Source organism: Dromaius novaehollandiae, chromosome W (genome assembly GCF_036370855.1).
Source record: "Dromaius novaehollandiae isolate bDroNov1 chromosome W, bDroNov1.hap1, whole genome shotgun sequence".
Taxonomy (NCBI): Eukaryota; Metazoa; Chordata; class Aves; order Casuariiformes; family Dromaiidae; genus Dromaius; species Dromaius novaehollandiae.
In genome coordinates, this window is record NC_088130.1 from 24,664,543 (window position 1) to 24,682,125 (window position 17,583).

At 41.9% G+C, this 17,583-nt stretch overlaps 1 protein-coding gene across 2 annotated transcripts in view; it reads right to left on the reverse strand.

Annotated features, from left to right (window-relative positions):
* LOC112992354 (putative histone-lysine N-methyltransferase PRDM6) overlaps window positions 1-17,583 on the reverse strand; it is a 79,368-nt gene that overhangs the window by 5,857 nt on the left and 55,928 nt on the right. For both annotated transcript variants that reach the window (XM_064500082.1, XM_026115340.2), the window contains exons 6-7: window positions 15,148-15,490; window positions 5,164-5,340 (exon numbers count right to left, since the gene is read on the reverse strand). In XM_064500082.1, coding sequence (XP_064356152.1) covers window positions 5,164-5,340; window positions 15,148-15,490 — 520 coding nt within the window. The remainder of the gene's footprint in view (window positions 1-5,163; window positions 5,341-15,147; window positions 15,491-17,583) is intronic.

Here is a 17,583-nt window from a genome sequence, read left to right on the forward strand (position 1 = left end):
ATATTGCAGAAGAATTAGGATCAATCTAAGCGTCTGGCCCGAGAAGTGGCATATGCCCAGTCAGGAGATTCAGGGGCCATATGGGAATCAGAGAAAGCCTATAAGGTGATCAAAACACTTACAGGTACTTGTATAAGCTGGCCATGATGCTGGGCAGATCTCTTTACCCTTTCTGGAGCTTGCCTGGGACTCAGCGCCACTCAGCACCTTGCACTGCTCTCCAAAGACTGGAGCAAGGCTCACTGTACTCCTTTTAAATGACATTTCCCACCTTTCAGCCACTAGCTTCTTCTCCCTGGAGAGTGCTCTGCCTTCTGAGCTACGGTCTACTCTGGGACACTCTCATAGAGATGCACAAAAGAAGGCTGTATCATACTGCTAGAGAGAGAGCAAAGAATTAATTTCTTGCTAAAAGCATCTGCCCTTTGGACAGGAGGGACGTGGGTGCTAAGCCCAGCTGCTGGTTCAGCTGGGCTGTCTGTACTATGCAGCCCTTGGGCAATAGTCAGAATAAAGCCTTTGACAAGGCACCTAATGCCCCTACGTAACCCTCAGATAGTATCCAAGGTGCCTAGTGTTTTCTAGGCACTTTGATAAAGTGTTGGTGGCATTTGCTGCATTATGGTTTTGGATATATGGTATTATAGTACCTGGATTACAGAAAGGCACCTGTGTTAGGCCCCCGATTCCTCTTTTCAGTTTGGCCCAAAGAAGCTGTTGCCAGATATGAACTGATGGGAAAGGTGAAGGTAACAGCGTCACAGCAGTCAGTGTAACGTCTCATTGTAAACGTGAATGCTGCAGACTTTCTCTGTAACAACCATCCTTCCCAACCCATTATAGCAGAATAACTGTTCTGGTTACCCACATCTGTGAGCCTGCTGAGCACACGTGCGTGCGTTTATATATTAAACACGTGTAGCTTATAATGTGTTGGAAGGTTTAATAATAGCCAAAACAATGAAGAAGGAAAAATAGTCTCTCTCTCCTGCGATCACTCACTAAGTAAACACTTGGGACTCAACCAAAGCCTTGCTATTAGACTTGGGACAAATTTTTGGATAAGCCTCAACTGTAGATGCAAGTATCAGCAATATTGCTTCCTACTGGCTGAGATACTACTTAATTTCCACTTATGCCATCCGATGGTATTTGACAGTAATTTGAACAGCCTTTGGACACAATATAGATTCAATTTAAGCAATTTAAGAATCCTCGGTAAGTTAGATGCCATCACTGAAATCTGTATCCTTCTCATCTTTTTTATAAAGTGTCCCTTCATTTTAATTGTAAGAAGCAATGTTGTACTACAACATTCAGCCCCATCATACGCAAGACCTACTTCTACAACTAGATTTCTCTATGTGATTTGCATGGTTGGAGGGGAGGTAAACAAAGGGCAACTTTTGTGTTTCTGAATTTCACTAACAACATTGACAGCAGTGTTTTTGTTGGGTTTTCTGAAGCATAGTTTGGTTGGATAGCCCTCATAGTCATCCGTCTGCTTGTTTGCTTCATGGTGCCTTCAAAATACTGACATTAAGGATTATAATCAGGACCGGTTTAATTACCAAGTTTATGTCAACTTCAGTGAATGGCTTCAGCTGAAGAAAACATTTAGGGCCCATTTAAGGGAAGAAGTATTTTTGTTTCATATTTTGAAAATAAAAGTTTTAAGAATTCATTCAATATTACATTTAACATTAAATTTTAACCTAATCTGAAAAGGTTAAAAAAAAATTCAGAACAAAGCTGAGATGCCACTGCAGGTACAATGTCTATATTCGACCTGAAATGAATGCTCCTCGGCTTTGCATTTCAGTAAGAAAAATGAAAAAACACTTGGCTTATCTCAATCCCAAAGAATCTTTTCTCCTCTTTTTTTTTTTTTTTTTTTTTTTTTGGGGGGGCTGGCCACTGAAAATTAGATGTTTGCATAGCCCTGATTCTGCAAGCAGTGATATTAGTTCCTTTAACTAGCCTCTAATTTTGCTGAAATAGGAAAGATTGCAGGAGAAGAATTTAAGAAAATGGCAATAGCCACCAGTTTTCCATTTTCTCCTACCTTTTAACTTGCTCGAGAGCTTTGTTCCCAGACTAGCAGCCATAGTGGAGACTGCAGTAAGATAAGAATACACAAAACCATTACAATGGTGAGGCTGACTTGATAGCTTGTGATGACATGAAAAGAAATCCCTTCCAACCGGACCTGCAGTCCAGGCAATGTAGCTAAAGCTTTGACTACAGATAACCTCACTTAGCATCGTTATCTTTAAGGAAAAGCAAATAGAAAAGTCTTCCACCATACACCCAAAGTTACCTAAGACCTCTAAAGAAAGGCTTTCTCACATAAGAAGCCTTTTAACCAATCACAGATTTCCTCTTAAATAACAACTAATTTGAAATGCTTTAGACTCCTTTCACCACGTTTTCACCAATTCTAAAACCACCTTCTGAAAATAATATGCACACAAATATACACTTAGTGTTTGATGTTGCCTGCTTAATCCACGCACACCACAATTTGTCCAAATACCACATATGAGCATGACTGACTTACGGCATTAGAAATTAATGAGGTATTAATGAGAAATTCAGAGTTTATACAAGTGAACTGTCCAGTTGAGTGCGCATTTTCATCTGTGAAATTGAACTCAGTAATATCTTTAAGATGATGCCTATATAACTTAGCTAGAATTTAAATAGTTCTACACTTTCCAAGCACTTTTACAGGGTCTCTCCTGTTAGCAGTAAAAATATTATTCAACAGAAGTATGTACATTGCCAGAAATATAGACCTTCTTGAGCTACAGAAGATTTATCTCAATGGACTTTTCGGTTTTGCACTTTTTAAGTAAGCATACACTCAAAACCCCTTTGCAAACATACATTTCAAATCTAAACTGCACCATCAAGCCACAAAAATATTATTTGTCCTGCTTATGGTTCTTTTTTCCTGGAAATTACTGCTGTATTTTTCTTAGCTTACATAGCATCAGGTCTTGGACCCCTCCTTTTCAAAGGCGGATCTAAATGGTGATGAGACATCAAGATGAGCTGCAGCTATCTTCGTTTTGCTCCAGCAAAGTGGGTGATCGATTTCTGGATAAGTTGTCTGCCCCTAAGGCAGCTCTGCCTTCTGGAATAGCCAGCAGGATCAGGGCATATGTGTCTCCTTATCTGACTAGCAGGGCCAGCAAGAACTGCAGCTCCAGTTTTAGCTCCATGTGAAATTACGAGTCGGCCTCCTCCAAAGACCTCACTGAGTCTTCCAGAGAGCAACTGGAACTGTTGCTTCTTGTATTTGAGGAAGGAACTAAATAAAACCCTACGAGAATGATAAATTCTGCCATACATGATAAAGAAGCAATACAAAGCATGCATTTTTTTTTGTTTTTCTGCACTACACCTTGCAGAAAGCGCAGGTACACACTCTGGAATACAGAAATACTTTTGTATAAGCAGCAAAAAACAAACAAATCCCAGAGCACTGGTTAATTGTAGTATATACATTAAACCCTTTCTTTTGCAAATGAAATTGTGCTGTAGTCAAGACCATTTTGGAGAAGTGGAAAAAATTACCAAACCAAAGGGGAAAAATAATGACTCTAAATGGGGCAAAATAGCAGATCTATTGGAAACATGACAAAAACAGGATGTTAAGGAAAAAAATTAAGTGGAGTCAACAAGGTTACACATAAGTAACACCTTAACATTAAAAGAAATCTATTTTCCATTTTGACCTAGAAACCTCTTCCATTAATTACTAAAATCTATTTACACAGCAACTAGATAAAATCAATCTGATTGCTTACACTATTTTTGGCTTCACTTTCTACGGGCTCTCAGCATGCACCAGACTGGCCCTGGTGGAGCCACTGAGACGCTCTGCGTTTCCATGCTTCGCCACCTACAACGCTACCCTGGCCATGGTTTCTGGTATGCAAACTCTCCTGCACAGGATATGCAGCGTTTGGTGGCTGGCTCCGTCCTCCTGCCCCCAGCAGACACATGTATGGAGGCCACGCGTCCTTTCAGCCATATATGGAGGCAAAGCATCTCTAGTGGTATCTCTGCTGCACTTGTACCGAGGGAGGGGTCCTGACAGCCCCAGGGCTCAGCTCTCTTACATTAACCAGACATAGAGGCAAGAGGAGCCACAGGGAGGCAAGAGGAGCCTAGGAAGACAAACACAGAAAAGTAGACTGAGGACACACTGTCCTCCGGTGAACAGGGAAAGACGCACAGCTTCTGCAACCCTTATTCCCTTTCCTCCTAGGGACATCAGGTGGTTTCTGAAAGAGCTAGATTTTGTTACATTATTTTTCTTCCGGAGTGGGATTGGTTCCAGGTACAATATACATGCGAATCTGTGTTTGTCAGTTAGCAAAGGCACAGACACGAATGTGGAAAAAACGCGTTCTGCCTCTGAGCACATCTTCTGTTGGGCAGGCAGAGTCTTGCACAACTTGAAGTAAAATCTACCTGTTCAGCTGTGCTATGGCTGGAGGTGACAAGAGAGGAGAGAAAGTTTCTGAGACTGAACTGTGTGCTTGGCTTTATTTTCAATAAATAGAAACTGCAAAAGTCAGCAGAGTCTGTTTAATTAAAAAACATCTTGACCAGGAGACATATTTCTTTTTTTAATCATTTGGACAGCTGAACATTTGCAATTTATTATTATGAGCTTACCAGACCGATGCCACAAGGCAGAGTTGTATTTTTTAGGCAGCAGTTCTGAGACTAAAAAAAAGATGCGTATATTTAACCAGGTCCAAATTAGCTGTTACGTGAAGCTTCATCTACCTCAGCATATTGACATCAAAGAATCATATTAATCTTTTTACAGCGCAGCCTGTCCCAACCTCGAGTGTATTTCCAGCTACGGTTCCCTGACGGTAGCTTACCTGTCATTTAATTAAAACAATCAAGTTCTCATCAGAGGGCAGGAAATTGCTCTGGGCATGCGAGGTATGTGAAAACAAGCCCTGTTTAATTCTGATTTTAGTCACACCACTAATGAATTTGTCTGGTGCTCTGACCTTGCCTTTCACGGGAACCTCTCCTTTGCGCTGGTAGGGACCACTGAATAGCGAACAGCAGCTGCGCGTTTCCCCTCTCGGCTCACGCTCCTGGCAAACGCTGCCGGCTTCAAGTACTTACTTGAAGGGCTTTTCCCCAGTGTGCGTCCGGATGTGATTGTTGAGCGTCGTAGCACCGGCAAAGGCACGACCGCAGTAGCCGCACTTGAAGGGCCTGTCGCTGGAGTGCGTGACCACGTGGTTCCTCAGCTCCGACGGCTGCGAGAAGGACTGGGAGCAGTGGCCGCACTGATAGGGCCTGCAACGGGACACAGAAACACCGCGCCGTCAGGGCTTTCCACCGTGGTAAGTGGGAAACCACGTCTAATCTTCCCAGGACTTTTCTGGGAGACCCACAGCGACACTGCAGGACCTTCTGAGCAAACGTGAAGTCCTTATGCCGGAATTACCCGAGAGCCTGTGCGCCACAATCCGGGGCATTCGGAAAAGAAAAAAAAATTCGGCAAGCTAACAAACCCGCACTACCCATCATATTCCTTGCTTGTGTCTCCTGAATTCAACCTGGCACTTCTTACTCGCAAAAAGCCCCTCCCTCATTTGAGTTAACAGCCTCAAGGAAGCCTCCATCTGTTGGCGCCAGCCACAGTCTTGCCCGCAAGCGTGTGCCTAACTGTTCCAAGTAAATGCCACACGGACTGGTGACTGCTCGCAATAAAGTTTTTCGTGTTGCTTTGGACAGGGTTAGGCTTGCTCTCTCTTTTTCTTTCTTTTCTTTTAAGATCATCTTTTGCAAGGAGAGACACTGGAAAAAAATGACCACCATGTTTATTATTATTTTTTCTATTTGCTTACTGCTAGTGAAAATATTTGCACTGAATTAACAGGTTTCTCCACTCCAGACTGAAAATGCCTTTTTTGTGACCCTGAAATGAAACCCATACTTTAGTTTTCCTGTCTTCACAGTTAATTAAAAACAAACAAACAAAGATTGCGATACTACAAATTCAGAATCATAACAAACACACTGGAAACACAGAAAGAAAAGGATGCGAGAGAGCAAGAGGAGACAAGACTGTGGCCAAAACACAAATATCGTGACTAACCAAAAAGTGGTAAAGTTGAAGAAACCATGAATATACATTTCTGCTTTATAAAAGAGATTTAATACCAACATACTGCAGGTTTTTTTCCTTACCGCATTTGACTTAAGGTAGTGGCAGAGTCCTACCAGAGCGTTCATGAGACCTTTTGTTAAGAAAAATAAGAATTTTTCTGGAAGGATATTAATAGTTTTTTTACACTGCCCACTGTTTAGAAGAACTCTCGATGTCTGCGTTTCTAGAAGCAATGGCCAACACCAACCTAATTGCTCTCCCTTTAAGAAACATGTACGTTTAAATGGCTAGAAACCCAAACTAAAGAGAAGGAGACAATGGTGACCGAGCATGTACAACAATTCAATTAAGTGCAAAATAAAGCCAACTATCTCATTTGTCAAGTGAGCTGCTTAATTGTGGCTACTTGCATCGCTGCTCACAAATACTATTATTTTACAGTGCTTCAGAGCACTGAACACTGACTGTAGAATTTTTTAGCTTGATTAATAGTGCAGTATTGGTCAATAACTCAATAGCTTACGGTTTTAATTACTTACATTTGAAAATCTAACTGCTCTCCAGCAAGTTTGAAAGACATACACAAAAGTTGTGGAAAGGTTACTTAACCTGGATGATGTGGCCTTCTCAAAATTTTTACATAAACACATGCAAAATAATATTTTACATAAACAACAACTACTGAATATCTGTTTCCATTATTAGAAGACAAGAAGTAACATGTTTTTCAACCTCCTCCTTTCTTCAAGCATGTGCTTAGTTTACACAGGAAATATTTATCAAACTTGACATGAAAATTCAAGAGCTGGTAAAACAAAAATGACTTGTGATCGCAGACTTGAAAAATTGTTTGGTTATTTTCCAATTAAACACTTTTAAGCAAAAAGAACATATTAAGATATTCTGTATCCAAGAAACATTGATTTTTTAATAGTGAAAGGGACCATTAACATCTATTAGCCTCTGGTTATCTATTTTTAACAGCTACCACAATAAACGATACAACACTACATAAAAACAATTAATCTTTTATTTTTTTAACAGTCAATGTGATTAATTTCATGCTGTGAAAATTCACACCATTGTTTGTATGTAGATAGTCAAAATTCCAAACCAGTGATAACTGGGCGTTCAGATGCCAAATAAAATGTTTCTACCCCCTCCACTGGCTTGAAACGGACCTGTTTACAAAGCATAGTCACATATGCAACCAAAATGCATTTCACTGGCTGATGCACAAGACAAAGAGCTTTGTAAAAAAAAATAAAATTAAATTAAAAAAAAATCACCTATTATTAGCTTGCTTAAAATGTATTTTTTCCATTCATAAACATCTTGGCAGAAGAGCTATTAAAGAATGGTTATGACCCCCAGCCCCTGTTAGGGATGCATTGCTACAGTTTATACACAGGTGATTCTGATTAATTCCAAAATGGGCAGAGTACGTAATTTTTTCCAAGCTAGATAAATGACACAAATTACGCAAAGGTCATTTTAAAGGGAAAAACAATATATGCATTCAGGCACTATAACAATTTATAAACACTGCATCTAATTTGCGCTGTGGGCTGCTTCAAATACTCAGGACTGCGTGAACATTTGGACACGACAAAATTTTTCTATAGACAAAAAAAGGCATTCAGTAAGTTGAAAAGTTATCATTTTGTTTTCCGGTAACCATTTCACTGCGCTCAGAAGTTTCTCTTGGCAGAAAATAAAAGCAGTATGTTCCTTCTAAAAAAAAATAAAATAAAATAAAAAAAGAGAAAGCGGTGCCGGAGGCCTGCCCTTCATGGACCGTATTTGCAAAGAGGTGTAGCTAGGCTGAACGCGGCCCCAGCCCAAGAAAGCGCGCTGTCCCCTGAGTAACTGAGAACACATCGTCGCACCGTGAGCTCCACGATATCCGCGTGAATATAAGCTCAGGTGTAGGTCGGTGCTCCAGAAAATACATGTTCAGCCAAAACGAATGTCGATTACTTCATAGGTGAAAGCCTACATACCTATGTTATTCCTTTGCACAAGTACACGCAGATTTGCAAGCATAAATGCAATCGTTTTAAGGAAACAGGTGCACCAGGGCTTGAAAGTACACACCGACTATCTGAAGAAATATGTCTTTCTATGGAAATCTGTTCTCTGCACCTGCATGCACCAGAAATAGCATAGCTTTGAATCGCTACTTCTTAGCATTTTCCATGAAGGATCTCGCAGTGCCTTCCAGTTGTTAATTCAGCCTGATCAAACTTCCTCTGAGACAGTTATTTTATTTTTTAAAGGAAGTTACATTTGAGGACAGCTAAAGTGATGAGCATACAGTGATAAGCTGACAGCCATTAGAAGCAGTTCCAGTGCTTTTCATTAAACACTTAGCTACATATTTTCCTGGTTCTCTGTCTTCCAGTCCAAGCTTAAAGGAAGGACAGCTACTTAGCTAGAAGCAAATTCTAATGTTAGAAAAATTACTGTGCTGGCCCTATGCACCATCAGTCAATTATGTAGCTTTCTTAACTCCCACAGACGGGCTTTCAGCATTAGTTCACCAGCGTGCAGCGTCCATCAGCTTTTTCTAGAGACCCTGACCCTACAGTTCCTGGCTGCATGAATGCCGCTATAGGAACACAGGCTATTTAAAGGGAAATTCAGAAAAAAGTCCATGTAACACAATAGTTTTAGGGTTTTGTGATTATTTAGAGTTTTACATTTTGCAAGTTCCTTGAGTTGCATTTCCCAGGTCTCAGAAACTAATCAAGAATATTTTTGCCTCCCCAATTTAGATAATCTCTTGAATGACTTTGTTGTTTGGTGATGCCTTTCCCAATTATATAATTTTCCCACATTCGTAGCAGATTTCTTCTGGGTGAAATCACATCATGTAGATCACCAGTAAAAAGCCCGTGTTTCCCTACAGGGCTTAACTGAGTATCGCCGAGACCCGTGCTTTCTGCAGCAGGTAGGTGACGTGTTGGGAGATAACAGATAAACCCATTCCTGTGCAGCTGGAAAAACTGCTGACAGACAACTGTACATTTGGATTGACTCTTTTCAGGTTTTCATTTGGCAAAAGAGATGTAGCCCTTTGCCTATTTATCTTGCACTATTCCTCTGCTGGAACAATGTACTTTCCAACCCAACATCCTAAGTAAATCCAGCCAATGTACAATATTGCCTACTTCATAAGTTGGGAAGAATGCTTGAGGTGAGCTGCATCATTGCGGTCCTGAAAAATCTGGGCATTATATTCCGTTGAATTTTCAAATTCTGCGTTTTACGGTGAGCTGGTTTTGCAGCAAGGCCTCTTCAGAAATGCCAGTCGCTATCTTCAGGGGTCAGGTGGCATCCCAGGGCAATCTTTAGGAGATGAGTGGCTCGTACCTGTAACTCTACCATTGAAACACTGTCAAATCAGGGAGACAAAATGGCACATTGTCCTCTCTTTTTTTTTTCTCCCTCAGAAAAAGCTAGAAAAGCACCAGCTGACAGAGGAAAAGACTGACATGCGGTTGGAAGTGCTTTTCCCACTGTTGAGGGCTAACGAGAAGAAGCCAAACAATCTGGTCGACCTCGAACCACCAGGGTGAGCCATGGCCAAGAACAGAGCAGGCCACTGCTCCCCAGGCAGGTTTCACGGCGTCACGGGGGGCAGCTGCCATGCCACAGCTGCTGGAAGAGATGAAAGAGGGGCATGTCGGAAAGTTGCCACCATCAGCTTTCAGGGCCAGGTCTTCGTGATTCTCTGTACAGCACACTTATCAGTGGTTTAGGAGACAGCCGAAGTCAGGGGGAGCTAGGTCCTCGTTTTCCTAACAGAAAGGTTATGGCATTTTGCGAGGTGGGACACGGTCCTGTGCACAAGTCATCTTTCTATGGCGAAGGAGAAAGGCAGTGATACAACCTGCAGGGAAAGCAGCTGTGGTACATGCCAGTAGCCTTTCTTGGTAGCCCCCAGTGACTGCCTCAGAAAGGCACTCTGGCTGGCCTAGGCCCTGTTGAGGGAGTGCAAGGGTGAAGACGATGTCTCCACGGATGCCTTAGCCGAGAAAAGACCAATGAAACACTCTACCACATTAAGAGCCTGAACTTGCTAACCACAAGCGTGTACCAAGGGCTTTCTGCATGTGCTTTGGTCTCCTTTGAGCAAGCTGAGCTAAAAGGCCAGAGAGCAAGGTGACACCGAAGGACATTGCTAGCTGGCGCACCGAGTGTCCCTAAGCATCAGCGTGACCACTCCAGAGCCAGCTCCGTGGCCCTCCTGCTGCAGCCATCCACCGATGCAACTCGCCAGCAAGAGCAACCCTGAGCACCGCGCGCACCGAGTCTCCGTGCGGATGGGAGAGCCGAGCCCGCGGGCAGCCTGGGGGCTTTCTCCCAGATGCTCATGGGGGACCCAGTAAGCCCACCAATGCGGCTCGCGGAAGCGCCGCGGAGCTCTGGAAGCCGCAGGGCAGCCGCGTGCCAGCCTGCGCCCCCGGCCGCGTTACTCGCCACGGGTGCCGGGAGTCTGCACACCTTTACGAAAAGATGATGCAAGAACAACCATTAAATTCAGCAGAATTTACTTTAATTGAGCAATACTCCACAGCCACTCTTTGAACAGAGATAGACAACTGTTGTTCACAACATTTACTTTTTGTTTCTCTGTCATGGGAGATGTTTAAATTAATTAACGGGCTTGGGCAGGGCACCAAGGTCAGAGACAGGGAACCTATAAAGAAAAAGATAAACACAAAATGGGCCAAGCCATGACCTTAGAGAAAAGGATCTATTAAACTGACAACTTCAACCTTAAAGCTCCTGTTTTGAAAAAAGCCTACACATTTAGTGTTGAAGTGCAGTAGCAAAGCATGAGTACAATGTCATCTTTCAAAGAAAGAAGGAATACGCGGGCCAGATAACAGCCACAATCCACATCCACGATGACACCCATCCAGAGGGCCTTCCCTCCAATTATCAGCTTAAATACAGGACAATTGATGAGAATAAATATCACACAGACGTACACATTGTTTACGAAAACGTGCCACAGGCAGCCCCGGGAACTGCAGGCATTTGCCTTCCCTTAACACCAGTACATACTGAACAGGACGATCAAAGCGAGAAAGAAGAAAGATGTCATTAAAAAATGGGGTCATTATTGGAAAAACAGTTGCTATCAAATTAGAAAAAAACAAAAAAACAAAAATATTTTTTAAAATATTCTTCTCGAAATGATTCACTGTGATCAAAGGCTTTTGCTTACCCCTTTCTGGAGCCCCCCAAATAGGACTGTTGGGAATTTCTGTAGTAGAAAAAAAATAAATTAAAAAAAAAGAAAAGAAAAACACAGAAGAGAAAATGTATTTCTGACTCCTGCTTCAAGGAATAGTTGCTCAAATTGCCTCTGCCTGGGCAAGGCTTAAAAAAAACTCCCAAAGGCTCAGAAAGTCCCAGGGTTCAAATCTAGGAAGATTTGACTCTTCACCCCCCATCCAGCCCCATCTACCATTAGCTTCCAAGAGAAACTCTACAAAATTTAACAGGCCAAACCCCCCCACCAAAAAAAACCCCAAAAACCACACCTCAGTGGAAACAGAGAATTAAATTGCAACTAAACTAGTAAATTAGTTAAAGATAATTTTAACTTAAATTAAAATTTTCATCTCAGTATAAATCAATAAATGCAGCAGATGATCTTGAAAATTCTCCCTATTTTGGGTTCATCATTTTTAGTACTTTTTTTTTTAAGCCATCTGCCTTTTAAATGAGACATTTTCTTTCTAACTGCCCATCTGAAAGAAGTATATTCTGGGCTTTTTTATGTCTGTCCACCCTTGTGCTCTCATGCAGATGTTTTCTGGATCAGAGGGGCTTTAAAGTAATTCCCCCCTCTCCACCCCCCAAGCAGTTTGCTTCTCTCCAATTTCAATCCACGCAGGGGGCTCCTGACCAGATTCAAAGATGTGCTCCCTGTACCTCATGCTGTAGGTAATCAGCATCGCTGAAAAGCAAGCGCAAAGCCAGGAGAGCGCCCAGAGCCGCTTCCCGGCGACGGCAGCTGCTGCCGCCGCCGTCACACCCGCGGTGCCACGGCTGGCGCGCTCGCGAAGCGCTGACAACAACCGGGGAGCTGCTGACGGGCTGCAGCGGGGCTGCACACACGGGCAAGGAAATCCAGCCCCCAGAGTTGCGTCCCGTACTTCAGGCAGGCAGGCAGGCAGTCTCCCACAAATTATGCCCTACTTGCTTGGCTCCAGGAAATTTTTGTACCAAGCTAAGAATTCTTCACGTGGGGAAATGAGGCATACTGAAGAAATCAAAGACAGCTCTTTTCCCAGCCACTGTATCACCAAATAGCGCATCTGCTGGTACCTGCTAAAGGACAAAAAGCTGGCCATGGCCTAAGCACAACCTGTAACGACTTCTAACTGGGTATACGAGAGCCCAGGTCCTAGGAGAGTTACGGTCTACAGCAACCATTACTGTGATAGCTCCAAACGCTGAAGGTGCACTGAAGGTTAACGGGATTCATGTGAGTGAAGCCCCACACAGTGCCCTAAAGAAGAGCTAGAGGGACATTTTTTCACAACAGTTTTGTTCATGGCACTTCTCTCAGGAACAAAGAGGGCATTAGAAAACGGGCCTCCACAGGGAGTCTATACAATTTATTTAATGCAAAGCCATTTTTCAGTATAGAGGGAGCACAGGTAGCACAAAACAGAGCACACCAGCATCTAATATTTATGTAATAGATTGATCCTAAGTGTACCTTGCATCTGCTTAGTTGGGTTTTAGACACTCTGTGTGACACAAGAGAAAAAGGTGTTTAAGAAGGGGATTCACAAAATCCTGCAAGCCAAAGAAGAAATCAGCTAAATTTGCCAGTATCAATATTGAGATAGAGGCGTTACCTAGTATGCTTCAAGTCTTCCTGAATGCTATTCTGGGATTCAGCACCTGCAACTCCATCTTCACTTACCAGATAACCACCCACACCTCAACCCTCCCCAAATCTGCTGAGTCCTTTCTCTAACCATCTTTTCCTCTCTTCACCCCGGGAGACAGAAGTAACCAACTCTCTCCTCCCCTTGAGCCTATACTATAACCTATGCTATAGGTTATTCTGAGGTTAAGCTGCTCTGAACTCTCTGGGTGAAGCTGTTCTGCATTGCATGGAAAAATTAAATATTCTTTGAAGAGAGAGAGAAAAAAAATAAGACGTCATGAATCAGTAAACCACCAATGAGGGCATTCACCTCGGAGGGGAAAGACCTAGACACCAGTCTGTGCTTCAGGGAACATTTAATACAAAATACTTAGAAGACAATAAAATAGAAAAGCAAAGCTCTCATCTCTAAGATGACAGCCTCAGTTGTAGGACAGACAGCCTCATTTCCTCTCTCTGCCAAAATGAATATTTAACTACCCCTGCGAGCGTGGGACGGCCCCATGGGGAGAAACGCCTCTTGCACTAAGGGGCAGCTGCAGCTTGGTTCTATTAAAAGGGAGACACAGGTTCACGTGAAGGAAAGAATGAAATGTAGCCCTCGCACCTGGTCGGGTGAACCAGTGAAAAAAGGTATGGCAGTAGGAGCTTCTTCACATCCCCCTTCTTTACCTTCTGGTGCAGTAGTTTATGCTCTAAGTGTTCAGGAGGCTTTAATAAGGGAGACAAAAGAGCCCAGGCAACTCGGGAGAGTGGGCCTTTTCAGACCTACACTCTACGCTTAAATTGGCAGTTGTGTCCTGTAGGTTTCCTCAGTGTGGCCTTACTTTGCTAAGGCCAGCGTAAAAATCAGAAAACACTGAAAGAACGTGAAAGGCTTTTGTTGCATTCGAAATATTATCAGCTCTTTAAATTCCATGTAGATTTGCACTGAATTTAGCTTGCCCAAGGATCCTTGCAATTTCATGCAGGAAAACTGGATTTACGCTCCGATATCTCCGCACCCACAGGATCACACGGGCACAGGTGTACACACAGACCTACGCACACGCACAGAGACATGGACACTCGTGCATACACATACACAGAGTCACTGTTGACTATTTTCTGTAGCATTTTGGTTACACGTAATTCACATCCATATGCTGCTTTTACAATGGCTTTCTGGGGACTCAGCTGTTCTGCCGAAACCTTCTTCATAGCTGAAGAAGAGACAAAATGCGGGCAGCCTTTTTATTGAATTAATTTGATTTTTGTCTTTTGTCCTGCCAGCTATCAAAATTGTCAAATAAACCAGCTTTGATTCATAAATAATGGTTCCATTATATTTACTGTGCCACCGGTCAGAGTACCTGAAATTTTAATTCACTTGTTCAGCTAAATTTCATCCTCAGTTCATGGCCATAAAATTCTGTATTGACAAACTTTCAAACCAACTTTGACTCTGAGGTATCTAGTCAACATTTTTCTTCTGTGTGGATATTAGTTTATTGAATAAGTGGCATCTGTTTTCCTCCACATCACTAGTGGAGTAGGTATTTCCTTTTGACAGCTTTGCACGATTTATGGGTTTGCATGCTCTGAAGAAAAATAGTACTAAGCAAAAAATTCCAATTCATTACCTCTTAGTACTTAATTAAGTTCATACACATTGCACACTATAGGTGAACCCTGAAATGACTATGACAGCCACTGAGCAGCAAGTTAGATTATCTTTGGAAGACAGAGAGACTTTTAATTATCTTGACCTCATTTTTCCATCTATGATATTCATAAATTTTCCTTCTATTTTATTCTCTCCAACAGATGTACCAAACCATTCTGAAAACAAGATTATATCCTTAGCTATTTCCTTTTATCTGTACATTTAGGCACCAAATGCTTTTACAAACAGTGAAGTCAAGCAATGGCTTTTATCGGCTTACTTCACACTGCTGCAGATGAATTATGTCATAGAGACTCCTCCTAATAATGATTTGGTTTTGGAAATGATAACAGCCTGATAAAAGGAGAAAGCAGTGGATCTGGCTATCAGTAGATACAGAAATAAAGAGAGCCTGGGTTTTACCTGTCAGGGTTCTGCGTACACACATGCATCTGTAAGAGGATCCGCTGGGTGAAAGTCTTAAAGCATTGCCCACATTTCCAAAGATGCCAGTCACTGAACTCAGAATTTAGTTGGCTCGTTGAAGTTGGGCTTGCAAGAACTCGTTGGTTTTTGACACTGATCTGGTTAAATCCTGACTCGATGGACCCAGACTTATCCAGGAGAGAAAAATTTCTGCTACACGGAGTCTGTGGAAATACTATGGATCGCTGTGGAGTGGCAGGGGACAGTTTGCTACTTTTATTAAATGGCTGTAGGGTGTCTTGTCTGGACATGGCCTCCATTACAGTCGAAGGGACATTCACTGGGAGAAAACAAAAAAAGTAAATAAGATCCTTTTTATGCCTTTTGAAAACTAATACAGTCTTGGGAGACACTAAAAAAATATCAATATCCATTTTCTTGTTACTAGAATCAAACATTTTATTTTAACAATGCACAGAAAAAGGGCTTGAATGAGACAGTGATCTGAATGGATGGTGGTGATTCAGTGACCCTGAAACGAAAACTCATACAAAGGGGTGTCTGAGAGTTTGCAAGGACTCAGAGAAGCCTGACTGTGATATACATTTATTATACAACAGGACTGTCATCTGAAAGAAAATGCTGCAGCACTCATGATATGCTGACTTTACATGTTGCACTCAGCATGTGCGATTGCTGTATCACAGAAAAACATGAATTTTGAGAGCATGGGGGGAAAAAATCCTGTGCTCAGACACTCCTTGTGCTTGAATACCTACTGCAGCGGCAGTTACCTCATCCTGTCAAAAGGCAGCCACTAAGGATATTACTATTACGTCTCACACACAGTCACCCAGCCAGTACAACACAAAGCCAGGGACTTCACTGTGACTTGTATGGTTAAGGCTAGGGGAAGTCAGATCACCACAAAATATAGGCAGAGGTATCTTTGTGCCTCAACTTCCCACCTACAAAATAGGAAGGAGAACAGTTTCTAGTTGCATGGAGGTCTTGTGATCATCAGTTAACTATAGCTTATGAGGCACTTACATATTTCGGCAACGAATGCAACACCCTGTTCTCAGACAGAAACGACTCAGTGCTGCGTTTGGATGTTGCATGATAAGGAAAGGCAGGAGGTCAAACATATAGAAGAAAGTCGAACAGCTGCCTCATTCCTTGAGTGCCATCTAGACCATGCAGTGAACAAAGCAAGGGTCCCATGGGAAAAAAGGCATGGACTCAGGTCCTGAAAGACTGTATCACGGTGCAAAAGAAGCAGAATTTAGGCCACCTGCACCAAGTACAACCTTATGCTTTCTAATTTTGGCATGTTCAACTTCATGACATAATATTTTAATGTAGATTTTTACATTAAATATGTTTATGTGCATATGTCTGTCTATGTATGTTCACACACATTTAACTACGGTCATAGAGTGTGTGTGTATGTATATATCCATATACAGATACAAATTACCTACTTAAACAGCTGATTTGAAACTGCCATTGTGTCTAGGTAAGTGATTATGATAGATTTCTAAAAGTGAATAAGGGAATACATGATACGACATGATTTAATATAAAATTAAAAATGTATGATAAACTCATGTTCTGGTAATACCTTGAATAATATGAGTTTACTTCACAAATTTTTGTTTTAATGTTTCCTCCATCAGAACAACTCTAATATTATAATATTATAAGCCATTTCATTTTTGTAGGTTTAGGTCTTTCCTACGGTGCTCTTCTCTGGAGTATCTGAGAACCTACAATTACATGCATGAGGCTGTCTATCACCGGTTTCCAGACATATAATACATATTTCATGTCTCTACAAATGTTCAGCACAAGGGGTGATTTCTGCACTTTGATTTTTCCCCCACCATCCTGACACACGAATTAGATCACTTTTTTTTTTAATCGTATTCAGGGTGTTGAAGACCTAAAGAACATAGGCAGAGTTTGCGCTGGCTGAAAATACCCCTCTGCAGAAGATGAGCAGAAGGGCTACCCTGAGGGTTTAAGAGGCACTTAAGTCATGTACCAGCTTGGGGCTGGCTCTATGCTCAGAGATGAATTTCATCTACTCTGTCAGTCTCTCTGTGGGTGAAACTCCGGTTTCTGCCACAGCAAAATAGCAGGTGACATTATTTAGAGATTTTAACTACAATGCACTGCTTTTTAAGTAAAGATTTTGTAAGCTACAGCTCATGAAAGTAAAAATAATATTTCTCTATTGTGCACTGCAGAGCATGAGTTTCATCACCAAACATTACTGCCAGTAACTTAATTTCTTTTAAACTCTTCTCAAGCCCAAAGGATTTGAAAACTCAAGATGAAAAAGGGTGTTTATTTTTGACAGTTTAATCCCCAGGATCTTACTGTTTTATTGCTGTACAGTTCAGTATTTAAGTTACTGTGATACACAAG